Raw genomic sequence first — 17140 nt, forward strand, 5'->3', positions numbered from 1 at the left:
GAATTCCATAAAAAATTAACACGAGCAATAAATAGGGTCGTATGGGACGGTTGGGCTCCAGCTGGCGTGTCGCCTAACCAAACCAAGTGGGCCCCGTCTTGGGCTCGGTCCTCACCGCACTCACCGTTAGGTACCCAAAGCAAGGACGATTGTTACTCGCAACGCTGGATGCCGGTTACGTTTCTACACTACTATAGGGATTACACGTTCGCTACCAACGCTGTGACTGCGAATTCCGTGGGTCCTGACCGTTAGTCTTATCATAGTGCAGGTAAGACGGAGGGGTAGACAGAAAAAGGAAGAAAAGTGCTGCTCCCACCTCGGCGCGTAAGAAGTGGGCGTAATGAACTGGAGTAGAGATAAGAGTTTATGCCACCAACTTGCGGGTCCCGCCTCGCGTTGTCTCGTCTCTGTTAGTCCTCTTCGTTTCTTTTTCTTTCTTGATCGGCTTTAAATCTGTTTCCCTCTCCCCCCTTACCAATTCGCCATACTCTCAGGTTTCAGTCCCGTCTCCGATCCGATCCCCTAGAGATCCGGAAGGTATGAAACCCTAACCATAGATCTGATCTGCCATCGTTTCGATTTCCCTGGTTCCCGGGAGTTGCCGGTGCCTTTTGCCATTACATGATGCTTTGTGTAGCCTCTCAATCGATCGATACTTGTGCGTTGTTTCCTGCTGTTTTTGGTACAAACTTTCTCTATTTGGATGTTACTTCCGAGTATTGGGAGTTCGATCTCTGGTTTTCCTGATGGCAGATCTCAGATTCTCTCTCTAGATGTAATTTGGGGTCAAATTGAGCTGGATTTGATATTTCCTGCTGTAATCTTCTTTAGTTAGCTGCATATTCACAAGAATTGGTGTGTTTAGCACTTAAGTCACAGTGGATGGAGTTGAGTTGCAACGACGATTTGTGACTTATTGTGCTAGTTTTAGTTTTATTTATTGGTAATTTTGTCTAATTGATGCTGTGATTTATGGATCTAAAGGTTGCAACTTTTGATGTACCAAAGGCAACATTGATTTATACTGAATGAATCCCCATATCACATAATATATTATTCTATCTGGTGAAAGGAATAGTCATGTTTAGACTCGTACAAAGTCTTGATTTTGATCGATGTCATGTATTCTTAGTGTCTTATTAGGGGAATGACTGCTGTGTGGTATTGATTCTATCTGGTGATGGATATAGTCCTGTTTATAATCGTGCAAATCTTGAATTAGATTGAGCACATATATTTATTAGTGATTTATGAGAGGAATGGCTGCTGTATGGTATTTATCGAAAGGGTAGATTGAAACGATGATCTGGTTTTGATCTCAAACTGGTTTTGCTTGTAGGATGATATTTGATTTCAGTGTCTTGCACATGACTGACAAGGATTGCAGGTCTTGTAAAGGCTATGTAACATGAACTTCAGGAAGCGGATGGTTTCTTGGATTCTGAATGTCGTAGCTTATTTTAACGAGTTTAGCCTGCTCTCAAATAGGAAACACTTTATGTTGGATGCAATGTCAACTGTGACTTCCTGGATTGTGATTACATTTATATGATAAGTTCTGACCTGCCATATATAAGTAAAGATGCAAGATATCAATTTTGTTATATTGAATTCCTTTTTAACAATACTATATCTGACACTCTCCTGTCTGCTTATCTTAATATCTTAATCAGCTGATGAAGGAGCACGCTATGTCATGCTCTGTGTGTGTCTGTGAGATATTGTTTCTTTGTTAAAATTGTTTGGTTTGGTGCACTAAAGTCTTGTTAGCTAAAGACCATTATGTAGGCCACAAATCCCATTTGATAACTCATAATAGCATGATCCCTTAAACCCTTGTCATACAAGTTATTTTTGAGATTGCTGCTGAAGTCAAATCTGAAATTCCTCCTTTCTGGTCAAGTAATTGATAACAAGTCAATAGAATTTTCTTAACTTTAAGCATGATCTCATTCAGTTTCCACAACTAATCAGTCATGCTATTTGACCAAATGTTGTTCTTGGAAGATAATAATAAGTTGGTTAAGCAATTTATTTTGTGCTTTCAGCCATCTATCTTCTTATGCAGCATTTTTAACTTGACCAGCTAATACATTTTTTCTCACTTTCATATTACTCTGTATTTGTAGATAACTGTTTTCTCTTCTTTATAATAATATGTGCATTTTTTTCTCTTCTTTATAATAATATGTGCACTCCAGCTAATAAAACAGAGAATTCTGAAGAACTTTCAATGGGAAAAAAAATGTCTGCCATGAGTAAGCTCAGCCCTCCATATGACAGAATAGAAATTTGATTTCTGGAATAGTTACCAGTAGATTTGTTTATTCACTGTGATATTTGATCAAGTATTAATATTCCATTTACATGCATGTGTAGAGAACCATGTGAAGATTAAATATGCAGGTGGACTGAATTATATTACTGGATTGTTATATGCAATTTCAATATTGTTATCTATTAGCTATGACATGAAGATGCCTCTGGTATTCATTAGGAAGTAATTTGCAGCATATTTAGAAGTACCATTTACCAAAGTTCAATAATTGTTTCTGTGCTCATCTTCAGTCAAACTGTCTTCTAGAATTTAGTTCTCGACTGCTTTAACTATTCTCTGTGACTAGGATAGCTTGATCACTGAAATTAATTTAAACTTGAGCCCTCTGTATGCCATTAGCATCTAGCTATCCAGACAATTTAATCTGACATGTCATTTTCATTCAAAAGAAATCTTATGATGTTTCCGTTATAGTTGTGCCAGATTAGATATCCTCTTGAGGCTTCCAATTTGCAGGGAAATCTGTCAAAGATAGAAAATGGGACGTGGAGTGAGCAGTGGAGGGGGTCAGAGCTCTTTAGGCTATTTGTTTGGTGGCGGCGAGGCTCCCAAATCTGTTTCTGATGATGCTGCACCAGTTCAAAAGCAAGCTCCTCCACCCCCTATTAACAAAGAGATTCCAGCTGGTATCCAAAGCAGTCAAGCAAAAACCTTCTACCGAGCAGATGGGCAGAACTGTGGAAATTTCATCACAGTATGATATCACTGGCTCAACTAGTTCTACTTTAATAAAAGCGTATATGCTAAGTGTGCATTTTTTTTCTACAAATGTATCTTTTTATCTGCACATGAAACTTTTGGTAAAAATCCTTCATATGTTGCTTCTTTAGATATACAGGATTTCCATTTCAAACATGCAAAGTATCTACTCCTCTCTCTTATTCAATCCTTCAGAGAAACAAACTTCTCTGTTTATTTCTGCTCTAGTTTATTTCCTTTATCATTTACACGATTTTATCTACAAGGTTATAGTTTGTAGCTTTAATTGCAAAATTCTTTATCTAAAACCAGCAGTTTCTCAAGCTGAACTCTTGTCCATGGCTTCTAGTCAGCTGCAATAAAAATTTTTATGATAAGTTGAATATCTAAATTATTTAACTATGTTGTTCTCGTGTTATGATTGCTACCTTATGGGACTAATCAAGGTAGGCCTAACGTCCTCGTTAAGGCCCAACATAGTCCATATCAAATCCTAACATGGTGCATATGAAGCATAGCTTGATGGGCTGGCTGCATGCTGTGACAGTCTCACTGTACCTAAATAATAAAATATCTTTGATACTAAATGTCACACCTAATGGGTTAATTGGCATATCAACTTTGTTAAACCCAACTTATGACCAAAATACTTAAGTTAAAATTGACAATAGTATGCCCATCAAACCCTTATAAGTCATCCATAGTCTTGCCTACTTCTAATATGGGACTAATTGGAGTGTTACATATTTGCTTTCAAGGTAGCAATAATGTTAATTGTGACAATCTTATCAAATTGGATTACTAGTACTAGTTTGTTACATCTGCAAAAGATATTCCAGCAAGATCTTAGTGCATTTAGGAGATAGAAAGTTTTAATAACCATTAGGATATTTGATGACTTAGGCGATAGAAACTTACATTGTGTGTTAAATTCCTTCTGCATTTTGATTTAGCAGTGTGAAGATCTCAATCTGTCAAATTTGCTTTCTTTGCTTCTATAAATTTGTGCTTGTATTATGATGTCTTGCCAAATTACTTAAAAAGCCCAACAGACTTTGAACACAGCGATTGCAAGGAGACATGTCCAATCTGCAACAAGTACTTGCCAAAAAGATTTATCCACATAAATCCTTACAATCAGTGACTGCTTGAGTTAAGCTGTGTAGCAGCTCATATCATAACTTATTTTATCTATTCAATAGCAACTTGAAGAGCATACAAATTCTCATTTACTTGTAGCTAAAAGAGATGAATATGTGCTTCTTCCTGTTGTTTATCATTGGAGAGCTAGCTAATTGTGAGTCTTCATTGTACAGGATCGACCTTCCACAAAGGTGCATGCTGCTCCTGGAGGTGGTTCTTCCCTTGGTTACTTGTTTGGTAACGGGAGTAACTGATGCTATTCTTGGCTGTTTAAAGCAGTGAGATTGTTGGAATGAAGGTTTATTGCATATGGCAGGTGTCATAAAAGACTTATGTAAATTACGTTTGGTTATGTATGGCATCCTAAGAATATGTACTAGATGATTGCCAGAATGACTGAGAGACATGTAATGTGATTGCATATTATCCTCCTTTAAGTGAATGACCTCTCAATCCATTCTCATGATATTATGGTTGATGCTGGTTTCATTACATGAGAGCAAATATTAAGTATAAAGTGCAGTACAAGGCTCCTTCATCACACACAAGGAAAACCGTCTTCATCCTCAATAGATTTTTGCTCGGGTAAAGCTAAAAAAATTGAGTGGAGAAAGTATCCCCGTGGAGTATTTTGCAAACATCTTAACCATCTTTGCCTGTATTAATTTGCGGACTGGAGTGGACCAGGTAATACATTCTTCTCACAGTTTTATTGTCCCCTCGTGTGTCCCATCATCCATACCACAACATTTTGGCTCTTCGCTCCTTCAGAAGGTAGCACTATAACAAGTATTAAATTTCCATGGGAAAGCCGCCACAAGATAGCAGCATCCAAATTAACCGATCGCACATGTTCTTCTCCGCCCTATGATGACCTCAAACTTTGACTGAGCCGAGCGGTCATGTGTTCCGTCAAATCACTCGTTCGACCGATGCCGAGAAGGACCATGTCAAGGACATCAAAGGCCTCGAAGACCATGGCTAGCTGCAACGAAGAAGACCACATCCCAGCGCACAACACGCATGCGTCGGATGGTCGTTGGTCGTCAGAGATCGACGTAAAAGAAAAGGCTAGGGCCTGGTGGGGTCAGTGTTTAGGTTGCAGGGCTCAACCAGCAGGTTGTGTACTGGGGAGCTGATGGATGGAGAGACCAGGAGGAAATATGGCTTTGGGAGTTCACATGCTGGATGAGAACAAAGGGAAGCTGGTAGTGCATGCAGCAATTATGCTGGTAGGCCTTGTCCTCGAGTTTCTTCTTCTTGCACGTAGGCTCTCCAAAACGCATGCATGAGACGGGGACTTGGACATGAGATGATTAGCTGCGTGGTCCTCTTGTGACCATGCAATAAAAGCTTTCAGCTTTTGGACAACATTTGCTCTTGAGGATGACAACCATAGGGTGTCCTTACATTGATCACGCACACCAAGGTTCTTGTTCACTAGGTTTCTTTTCACTCCGGAAGTTTCATGATCATATATAGTATTCTCGTGTATTCATTATCATGTGAAATTGAAACCATCAATGTGGATTCGCTTCCCTTTGTTATTCACAAGTGCTGGTGGTGATCTCCTCTCCACGTACGCGTCTACTGTGTCCTGATCGAGCCACTAATCATCTCACGCGAGCAAAGCAATCCCCTAGGTTTCCGTCAGCTTTTTGCTGGGGTCCACAAACGGCAGTCGATACGTGAGGATGTTTTTGCCGGGGTCCACAAGGAGAACCAGCGGGGGTTTAGATCGGGCTGCGTGGTTGGCCGCTGCAACCGACGGTGGTCAGAAGCGCCACGAGGATCGATCTGAACCGCCGACAAGAGGCATCGTGGTCCATCCAGATGGCGAGGAGGAGGACCCGGTCGATGAACCGGACCGGCGTGTAGCACCGACATGATGCGACGACACCGACGGGCTCGAGGCAGCGGGCTCCGCCGCTTTTCTGTGGCGCCCGGACGCAGCGGCGGTTCGATCCCGGCCGTGCGACTCGGCAATACCCGCCCGTTCTGAGCTGTCAATGACAGGTGGGCTCGCTTCGGGCCAGGACAGACGGCACCTCGAAGGCCACCTGTCCCGGCGATGGAGCCCGCCATCGTTGGTGAGGGTTCTCCCGTCTAGCCACGTATTATCCCGCGCGGGCCCCGTCGGATCACCTGCCGCCAATCTCATTGATCACGAGGCCCACTCGTGGCCCGTCCCCCGGACGCGCTGCCTGCGCGTCGGTGTCTACGGTTACGCGCGTCGCCTCCGTCCCAACTTCCAACGCAATGATCCAGATCTCGGAAAGATCGGTCCTTCGCGCAAAGTGACTGAACTACCCTCGCAGTAGACACGTCTGCAAAGGTAAAGCGTGTAATTTGTTGTTACATTGGGGGACAAAGGGATCATTGACCACAGGTTTTCGCCTGAAGTGTATACCGTAGTTTACTTGTATTGAGCAATTAAGAGGAGAAATGCCCGCGCTCAATTACTCCTATTTAACCGCTCCGCTCTCACGCTCTTCGTCCCTCGCTCGTACCCATTTGCTTCGCTTACAAACCCTCTCTTTCTGGACCTCCATCTCGCCACTTCCGTTCCTCCAAATACCTTGCCTTTTGCGCCGCTAAAACTGTGGCTTCTTGCCCCGCCCATGTCGTACTCTGAAGTGGACGCTTCCTCCCTCACGCTCTTCCTCCCCCGAGCCGCCCTCTCCCCGATCCTCGCCGTGACCCTCATTGCTTTCTCCGTCCTATGGTTCTTCCCCGGCGGAATCGCCTGGGCTCTCTCCAGGGCCCACGCGTGCTCCATCCCCGGCCCGTCCGGCTTCGTTTCTGCCCTCTCCGGCTCCGCAGCCCACCGGGTGCTCGCCGGGCTCGCCAACTCGCACAAGGCCATCGATTTGATGGCATTCTCCGTCGGCTTCACGCGGTTCGTCGTGTCGAGCCACCCCGACTCGGCGAAGGAGATCCTCCAGAGCTCGGCCTTCGCCGACCGCCCCATCAAGGAGTCCGCCTACGAGCTCCTATTCCACCGCGCCATGGGGTTCGCCCCGTTCGGCGAGTACTGGAGGAACCTGAGGAGGATCTCTTCCACCCACCTGTTCAGCCCTCGACGGGTAGCCGCGTTCGGCGAGCGCCGGAGGGCGATCGGGGAGCAAATGGTGGCCCACGTCCGGGACCTGATGGCGAAGAATGGCGTGGTGGAGGTGAAGAAGGTTCTGCACGTTGGGTCTCTGAACAACGTGATGATGAACGTCTTCGGCAGAAGATACGACTTTGGCAAGGGTGAGGGATCGGAGCTGGAGGGGCTGGTCAAAGAAGGGTATGAGCTCCTTGGTCTGTTCAATTGGGCTGATCACTTCCCTCTACTGGGGTGGTTGGACTTGCAAGGGGTGAGGAAGAGGTGCAGGAGTCTATCGAAACGAGTAAATGCCTTTGTGGGGGGCATCATAGAGGAGCACAGGGTGATGGGCAGGATTAGTGGAGGTGTGGTGGATGGCGCAGGAGACTTTGTGGATGTGCTTCTTGGTCTGGAAAAGGAGGAGAAGCTTTCTGACGCCGACATGGTTGCGGTTCTCTGGGTAAGTGCAGCTCATGACACAGTCATTAAGCTTCGTATCTTTTCATTTAAGGTGCTGTCTACTTGGTTGTTAGCGTTTGATCCTTTTGCTTGATCTGCTACATGTTTTCTGTGGCTGACTTGCGGTTATCGTAGTGGAGCATATCAAACCTGTGTTCCTTAGTTTATCTCATATAATTCCTCGAAAGTGATTTCAGAATCTTATCTCCTCTTGGTGTCGGACGAATAATTGATGTTTTCTTGGACTGTAGCTGTCCATGCCATTCTTGGTGATATAATGGTTCCTAAGCTCACCATATATTACGTATGATATGCATGAATCGACTTTTAGTGTGGGGTAGAAGACGGCCAACTTTTGCATGTTGATGGGTGTGCAGGAGATGATCTTTAGAGGAACGGACACCGTTGCCATCCTCTTGGAATGGATAATGGCCAGACTGGTTCTGCACCCCGACGCCCAATCCAAAGCGCGGTCGGAGATCGACGCCGTCGTCGGCAACACACGCCCTGTTACTGATGCGGATATCGTCAGCCTTCCTTATCTGCAGGCCATCGTGAAAGAGTCCCTCAGGATGCATCCACCTGGTCCGCTCCTCTCGTGGGCTCGCCTCGCCGTACATGATGCTCACGTCGGGAGCCACTTCATCCCCGCCGGCACCACTGCGATGGTGAACATGTGGGCGATAACGCACGACGAGTCCATCTGGGCGGAGCCTAATGAGTTCAAGCCCGAGCGGTTCACGGAGGAGGACGTGAACATTCTGGGTTCCGACCTGAGGTTGGCGCCGTTCGGTGCGGGGAGGAGGGCCTGCCCGGGGAAGGCCATGGGATTAGCTACTGTTCATCTTTGGCTGGCGCAGCTTCTTCAGAGCTTCAACTGGGTGCCTGCAGATGGTGGTGTGGATCTATCAGAACGCTTGAGGATGTCGCTCGAGATGGAGAAGCCTTTGGTATGCAGAGCTGTTCCAAGGTGCTGAGGGGTTTTGTTGGGAAGAAATGCTATAGGAAAGTGCAGTGCTTGGAGATCATTTTGTCCATGGCATCCCCATCACCTGCCCAACTTGATAGTTAGGGTAGAAGTGCTGCTCTGACCAAAGAATGTTGATAGCAAGTGTTTTGTAGCTGCTTCTGATGGTCTGCTCATGTATGCTGTTTCCATGCAATGCAGCTAATGGAATGAATGTATATGCATAGGTAGGTTATACCTACTTGCTCAACTACTACTCTAAATGTTCATCTTCTTCCTCTTCTGCCTTCTTAAATGATCTTGTCCATTTGCAAGTTGGTTGATTGCTGATTATCTTATCTGAGCTTTTATGATATTGTGTTGTTTGTAGTATACTAACCGTTGCGGTAAACAATTTGGAGCCGTGGCCTCGAGGCCGACGTGGCTCGGTTCGGGTCCGGAAGGCAGGATCTTTCCGGTGCGGCCCTCGGGTTCGCCGAGGTGGTCGGCTGCGACGGTCCGATCAGGATGGGGTCAGCCGTCTCCACCGGGATGGGCCTCCTCGGCTTGGCACGTGTCCCGTCTACAGTCCTGCACACAGGTCGGGTCGAGCCGACGATCAAATCAGCAGATGGTGGAGGGGGTGAAAAAGAGAAGAGTTTGAGATGTCTCTGCGGTGTGTTTCCTCCTTCTTCCTCCCCCACTCGTCCAGAGTGCGAGGGTATTTATAGGGAAGCTTGCTGTTGTTTAATGTGCCCGCTTGCAGGGGCAGATGGTGGCGTGTGACATTGGTTTGACGTGGCGTGAAGAGCCGAGCCTAAGCGGATGTTAATGCGCCTCGGGCTGTGTTCTGGTCCGTTTGACCGGGTACCGTCGCGTCGATCGAGGCGTGAGGTGCGGTTGACATCAACCGGGTCTTATCGTAATTACTATCCTCATCACTAACAAAGGAAGGAGAACTGTAATATAAATTAATTCATAATTAATCAACCCTTAAGATACTAATAATACAATTCAACTTAGCAATTTATAACATTTCAATCCAAATAAAATATATACAAAGTAATTTTAATATGTACATAAGTAATTTTCACTATACACTTTGAAAAATTAAAAGATAATTTTATGAGCAAATCACAACTAATAAGCATTGTGACTCAAAATTTATCATAATATTATCTTTACACATGAAATTTTTATGTATTTAATATACCATAAATATCAAATTGTTTTTTGGTGCTTATAAAGTTCACAAAACTTTCGAATCATGACTTACTAATAATATTTTTAAAAGTAAGATGTATTTAAATATATTTTCATAATAAGAACATAAATATAACTAATGTCACATATCGAAACATAAATTATTGCAATACAAAAACTATTATTAACTTTTCATAAGCATAAATATAATCAGGGATTCACAAGTGTAAGTCTAGCTAAAATATCAAAACAATAATCATAATAGTAGTATTGAACCCTTATAATATATATAACACATATCTCAAACAAATATCAATGTACAACCCCCATTGATAGAATTCTAATCAAAGTCATATTGATTAGATAAAAAAATAATATATCATTTTTTTTTTTAGTAGCACTAAAGAGATATAGGATGATTTAAAGAGACTTTAATAAAAATTATAAATAATTAATGTTAGTAATAAAATAATTAATGTTAGTGGTATGAGAAAATGTGGAAGAAGATCAAAAAATTTTTTTTAATAGAAACTATAAATAAAGATTTAAGTATTCTGAACTTAATTAAATATGTGAATTTTTATAGATCCCAATAGTCGTAAAAAAATTCATATAATCGATCCTAAATAATTGGGACTTACAATCTTATTATTATTGTTATATAAATTACTTTCTTACAAAACTAAAATTTTAAGCAATTTTTTTAACATATAATTTTTAAAATGATTCATCATTTCAAAACTAACAATATTCATAAATTTTTTTAATTTTTTTTTAATATAATGATTGAATAGCTATTTTTATATGAATGTGCTTTTACATATGGTAAACATCTTAAGTGCTTTTGCAAGGCTTTCAAATAATAAAAAAATCTTTAAATCATGTAAATAATATATTTATAATTTATAAATATATGCATTCATACTTAAAAAAAGGGGATCAAATGGAGTCATAGAATACTTACTCTACTTACTTTGATTGCATATCCTCGATACAACATATTTTAATCTTTTTTTTTATATTGTTCTAATGTCATAATTTTTTTATTTCCTTCATAATATAAATATTTAATTAACTAAAAATATCAAGATGCATCAATATATAATCCAAAATATAAATCTAAATAATGATAATATACGAGAGTTCAAAACCATACCTAATACAATTTTGTGAGCTTGATTTGAGTTCATTTGACATCAAAATGAGTCCTCTTTATTATTTTTAAATATATTATCAAAACTACTATTGTACCTTTGCAATTTAGTCCCTATAAATTGTGTATTTATGACTAGGTCCTCAAATAAATGTTGGGGTGTTACAAGAATAGTGTCTACTCTTCATGGTATATATGCTTTGCAAAGTTTTGCTTTATTGCATGCTTATCCTCTATGATTGGCTTTTCATGAAGCTCTTGCTTTGCATTCATGTCTATATGCTAAGGTACTCGTCAAGCCTCTAATGTTCTGATGATTTCCACTTTAAATTGCTACAACCAAATCATGGAGAAAGAACCTCCATGATATCCTGCTCTTTCTGGGATCAAATCCCACATAGAAACATTTAGAACTATCACCTTCCTTACACTTCCATGTCATAAAAATAAGGCAACCTGATGCCTCGTCGTGGAGATGCCAAACCTCTTGAAGGATCGATCTCTCTCTTCTCACTCACTCCTACACTGTATCGTCGTCATGTCATTTGGGTGGGGGGAATAACAAAGGCCACAAGATCTTAGTGAATCTATGCCTCATTATGATGATGGGGTATATCTAATAAGGCGGAGAGTTGTGACCTTCGGGGGAGAGCAGAGGGTCAAAGCAAGCAGATGGTATTCTTTAACCGGTCCAATTAGAAATCCAGGCACAGATTCATGTCTCAATCTGCTCACTAAATATGATGTGTTGAGGGTGGCATTTCTCCCTATGGAAGAGAATTCAATGTTCTTGAGCTAAGAAACCTTAATAATTCTTTAGTAAGGCAGTGTTATTGGCATTTTTGTGGCTTTTAGATCCTATTGTGGTACCTGAGTTTTCATCATCGAAGATATAGTTGGCATAGATGTTTGCTGTGGAACAGAGCATATGTGGTGGTTCTGATCCAGTTCAGTGAAACTCCAGAGGATTGGCCCACCTTTTGCAATAGATATGTAGGAAACAGAAGGCATAAAGCTTAAAGGAAATCATGGCTTGCATTTGTATCCACTTGCAAAGGCACAAACCTCAGTTATCATAGGCAGTCTCAGGTTTAGAAGCTTTGGTTTGCTGCCCTCAACTTGCCATTGTTGATTCTTCCTCAAACAAATGCTGGTGCTTCTCATCATCATACCACATTCTGCATCAGATACTGCTGTACTATATGTCTTCATTGCTCAAAGACTACTCAAACATGACTAATATTATGCAAGATCACTCTGGAATACATCAAGACACTACTCAAAAGAGTAAGTGTTTGTAGCATCCCAACTTAGTCTCAAAAGAGTATTGTTATGGGTGAGTGGTTCATACTCAATATGAATAACAAATAGGACCCATAGACCCATAATTTCTGGCCCAAATATCACCCTTCACATTGCATGGAGCTGTTTGATGCTATTCCTCATTCTTTTACCTTGCAGCTCTGCCTGATGTATAGGACTAGAGCAAGATGGATGGGGTCTACCTTGCTGTCTTGCAATGGAGTCCTTCATTCTGAAGTGTCACTCACTCAACATCCAATGCTCACTGACACACAGCCAATGGAAGTCCATGAACACAAAAGATCAAGGCCAGTCTGAAAGAGATGCCAGTATCTTATAATTTGGTGTGATGTCCAGTATCCAATATGGTGTAGCAGATCCTTACTGCATTGGCAGTACTGGCATTAGCTGTTCATCTGCTGTTGCTCATGAGACATGATGGCTTTGGTGGGTCAGAGAAGAGCATGCAGTGGAAGCATAAGAGGACAAACCGATTCATGAGCCAAATTTCTCTCCCAAGAGATTTCTCTGGGTCACACAGCCTCATCCATGGGCTCCATAGGTCAGGTGTGTGAGAGAGCTACTCATGTGATTGCAGTAGCAATCATAAGAAATGACAAGTGTATTGGCCAAAAAGAGACACAACTATCAGCTGTGAGAGTGGGATTTCTGCATCAAGAGACAAAGAAGAATAACAACTGCATTAGAATTCTCCATCATTCTCCCTTCTCTTCCTTGTGGATTCCTTGGGATTAAATTCCTCTACAATTAAGCAATATGCAGTGTGAGGGATGATTTGTGTCACAAGTATATTCATTTTCTTCTTATATATTTGAGAGGAGGAGTTGGCAGCAATCTGAAGAACACATACCTAACTCAGTCTGCAAGGGTTAAATTGTGCATATATATTGATCCTTCCTAAACTGTGTGTTGATGAAAGCCTTGTAGATTAGACAGACCATGCTTTTTATATGACTCACTGAGGCTGTGAGTCTCTATAAAATCATTAGGTTTGGTTAAGATAAAATTTCAAGCAGTAACATTCTTAGCACACCATGTTATCTTACTACCCAACTTGGCAACAGAAGGATGTCCTCATCTCACCCTTGCATGGACTCATGTATTGTACTTGGTCCAATACTTTTAGATTGTCTGATCCAAATGTAGATGTTGATTGTGCTGCATCAACCTAGATAGGTTGCCCTAAGGCTGGTGTCATAGACCAAGACTTCACATGTGTAGGAGTCTGTCACTGGTCCTGGCTGTAACACATACTAACCCTACGGTCCCTGTTCATTAGGTCCATGAATGAGGGTTATCCTCCAAACAGATGGTCCATATGATTGGGCACTCAATAGTGAGTGAACAGTAGAGGATCTACAGACAGCAGGTTGAGAGTTTGGCTAAGGTTTAAAGTCAGCTTTTGTCAAGTAGTGACAAAGACCAGTCAAAGATTGACACCCAGAAAGAATAAACAAGAGAAAATTTTCACATCAATCATGTCAAAGCAAAACGCCATGGCCACATTCAAATTTCAAACGATCTCCATGGGTTTCCTTGCCGGATATTACCCGATGCTGCTGTGAACTTGAAAAGCCGAAGAGAGAAAGAGTACATCAAAATCAATGCAAATGAATGTGTTGTCCATCAGGCCTGCACGCATGAGTGATGTGTTGCTTCTTCCTACCACCAAATGCATGCAACTGCATGGTTTTAAGGCATAGGTGATGTGTTACTTCTTCCTACCGCCAAATGCATGCAACTGCAAGGTTTTAGGGACCGTCCTATGAAGCATGCAGCTCCAATGGCACTTTCCGAAAGGCCCACATCTCCTCCACTGGGATCAGAGACTTGGAGGTGGTCAGCGGGAGGTGAGGGAAGAAGGCAGCATGAAGACACACATAGCCCTGGTCTTATCAGCTACATCTGGCTCAAGTAGGCTTCAAATGTAGCCTCTCCTTGAGATCTATGTTGCAGCACTTGCCTCTCTATTCACCCTCTTCCTCTACTTATTTCCTGTCCTATAATTACTTGGCTTCAGCTTTCTTTAGGAGTACTATAACATATACCTGTCTTTGAAGCAACAGCATCACCAATTCCATGCCTGCATGCCGTACAACCCAGCCTGCAATATTGCAGCATTTATAATGAATGCGTCACATCCTCTACCATGGCAGATGATGACTCTAATCGCTTGCAAGACAAGATTAGTTTCAGCTCAGCTGGCTATGAACAGTTTACGTCAAATACAAGTGGTTTATTTAGCTGAAGAGAGGTAGATAACTTCATCTTATTATCTATATATGAACATCAACAAAAGATACTATTAATTGTATAGTAATACATCAATCAGTTTCTTATAAATCAATATTAGGATTTATCCACCGACTACACCAAAATATTAGATACGTATGAAACATAGCTCCTAATCTAATATGAAATATTACATCTTGATCGGATAAAAATAAATATTTATGTGGTCAATAAATTTTTACTTTTATATTCCACAACAGATCCGACATCTTTATGAGAGATTATGCTGTGAGAGTTATTAACATTTAATTTGGGCCCCTATATTATTGTACAAACTTCAACAAGAAAATGTTATGAAAACTAAAGAGTGAGATTGTATGTTGTAGTGAGAAATCATCATTTTTATTATTCTTAAAAAAAAGAAAAACAAATTCAGTGCATGAGGTTTCCGTTAATACGGTATCTTTTACGGTATACGAAAATAATATTCTCGCTTTATTTTTTTTTTAATTTATATGTAGAAATAAATGCTTGAAAACAAGTTCCAAGGAGAAGTTTTAGTATGATTTTTGTTCTTTTGGAAACAATATCATCATCCTTTCAACCCCATGTTCATCCATTAATCCCCATTGTACCTTTGATCAAACAATGCAAGCCAAACAAACAACCAAAAGAAGACACAAGACAAAACTCTTGTTAATCTTTAGGTATCAGAAACAGGAGCGATCCACATGCCACCTTAATGTGTGATGACCCACGATTTTAGATCAAATTGTGTAGATGTGCTTTCAGAAAAGATTAGGATAACTAAGTTAGTGTAACACTAATGAGAATGGAGTATTGTAGTCATAATACCTTTTTAAGATGGTTAATTGGATCATTATCTACCATTACCATTTTGGTGAAAGAGAGTACAACTCAAGAATTTACCATAGAGAAGTCGCAAATTGTTATACCAAATAATTTTCATCTTGTTGCCAAGTCGAAGAGATGCATCCATGGGTGACGATGAATGGAAGGAGCGCCTCCTGTGTTTGTTCCCTCAAGTCGAGACATAAGAGCTGTACCCCATCTACTTCTTGTCCCTCGAGAAGAGGGAAGTTCTACTCACCCTCTATAATACCTTGAGGTCACAGAAGACTCGAATCACTTTCTTCCTTTTACGAGATTAGATGGAGAATACCGATTTGAATGTGGATTTTTTTTTTCCTTTTGTTTTCATGTTTAATTTTATCATGTAAGAGTGCAGAAGTACATCAAAATCTGAGCATCTCTAAGCATGCAATTATAGTCTTTCTTTTGTTACGTTTGTCATGTCTTGTTTGGCAGATTGTGAAATTTCTAACTTGTGTTATTTTCCCCCTTCTTCTTCTTCTTCTTCTTCTTCGTCTTCTTAGCATAATTTAGAGAATCAAATAAGAAAAGAAAGAAATCATAAAGGGATTAAGTACTTTTGGGAGCATTGAAAATTTAACACCCATAAGTACTCACTCATCCTTCACGCTTGTGCTTTGACTGGCTCTTTTTGTCAGTCAGATGGAGCCAATGGAAGAACACCACCCATGAATGTGTTGTTTGAGTTACTCAGTGCTTTTGAGCAATAGTGTAAAGGATAAATGTGATGCTCATATTGTACCAATATCTCGTAATGATTATAACCACAAGATGATGGAAATATTTTCCTGTCATGTGATAAGCTATGCATCAAACAAAAACAAACAGTCTCCATTTCAATGTGCATTCCCCACCTCCAATGTTGCTTTCTTCAGTGTTTGATTACAAGTAATCAATCACTTAACATGCAGTAAGACATGCGATTTGTAGCAACAATACAAATTCATGTCCATGTAATGAGAAAAAAAAAATGCAACTTATTCAGTAGAAAAAGGTCATTGTGAAGAGGTAAACTAAACCAATGTCTATCCTGCGTCAGTCAAATACAAATAGCATGTAGATCACGTAAATCCTTAATCGTAGTGAATTTATATTGTTCATTGTTGGCTTTTAGTTGTTTAGTCAACCATTATATTTCTTTTGTAATGACATATATATATATGTGTGTGTGTGTATGGGTAAAGAATTCAGATGATACAAAAGAATAGTAGTACTCGTGAGAGTGCGCACTGACACCCAACCAAACAAAGGAGAATAATTTCGAGGGTGCAAAAAAGTGAGCAACAAATCTACCAAGAAGACGGCCACCCAAATTGGGGTCAACAAGTGTGTGAGGTTGGGATTTGGGAAGGCCACCACCCTTTCACCCTTTTCCAAAATGGAAGAAAGGGAAGCATGGATGCATGGGAGCTATCCACCTTGCCTAAATCCATTAAAGAGATGCCGAGCTCCCATGTCTTGCTCGCCTCTCTCGAGTTCCTTCTTTCCCGCAGAGCCTATGGTTGTGAGAGAGGAAAAAGGCTATGGTGGAGACAAACAAGGCGTGGTTATACGAAGTGGGCAAGTGTGGTGGTGCGTTGGGGGGTGTCCCTTCCTTTACCCCTCTGGGAAACCCAGGAATCGTCACATCACTTCCCGCACTCAGTGGCCCCTCGC

General features: G+C 41.3%; 2 protein-coding genes across 3 annotated transcripts; both read left to right on the forward strand.

Moving 5' to 3' along the window:
* The first annotated feature begins 394 nt into the window (after positions 1-394).
* LOC135666322 (protein SPIRAL1-like 3) lies at positions 395-4649 on the forward strand. Of its 2 annotated transcripts, none has more exons than XM_065177929.1 (3): positions 395-540; positions 2798-3035; positions 4357-4649. In XM_065177929.1, exons 2-3 carry the CDS (start codon positions 2820-2822, stop codon positions 4435-4437), a joined length of 297 nt encoding a protein of 98 aa, XP_065034001.1. In that variant the 5' UTR covers positions 395-540; positions 2798-2819; the 3' UTR covers positions 4438-4649. The 2 variants fall into 2 exon arrangements, with proteins under 2 accessions (XP_065034001.1, XP_065034002.1); XM_065177930.1 differs by having other exon boundaries at positions 437-540; positions 2756-3035.
* Positions 4650-6701: 2052 nt separating this feature from the next.
* LOC135666320 (cytochrome P450 78A5-like) lies at positions 6702-8854 on the forward strand. The gene is made up of 2 exons (XM_065177926.1): positions 6702-7734; positions 8111-8854. The coding sequence occupies exons 1-2, from the start codon at positions 6805-6807 to the stop codon at positions 8708-8710; spliced, it is 1530 nt and encodes a 509-aa protein (XP_065033998.1). The 5' UTR covers positions 6702-6804; the 3' UTR covers positions 8711-8854.
* The last annotated feature ends 8286 nt before the right edge of the window (positions 8855-17140 follow it).

This window comes from Musa acuminata, unplaced genomic scaffold (genome assembly GCF_036884655.1).
Source record: "Musa acuminata AAA Group cultivar baxijiao unplaced genomic scaffold, Cavendish_Baxijiao_AAA HiC_scaffold_1083, whole genome shotgun sequence".
NCBI classification, from domain to species: domain Eukaryota; kingdom Viridiplantae; phylum Streptophyta; class Magnoliopsida; order Zingiberales; family Musaceae; genus Musa; species Musa acuminata.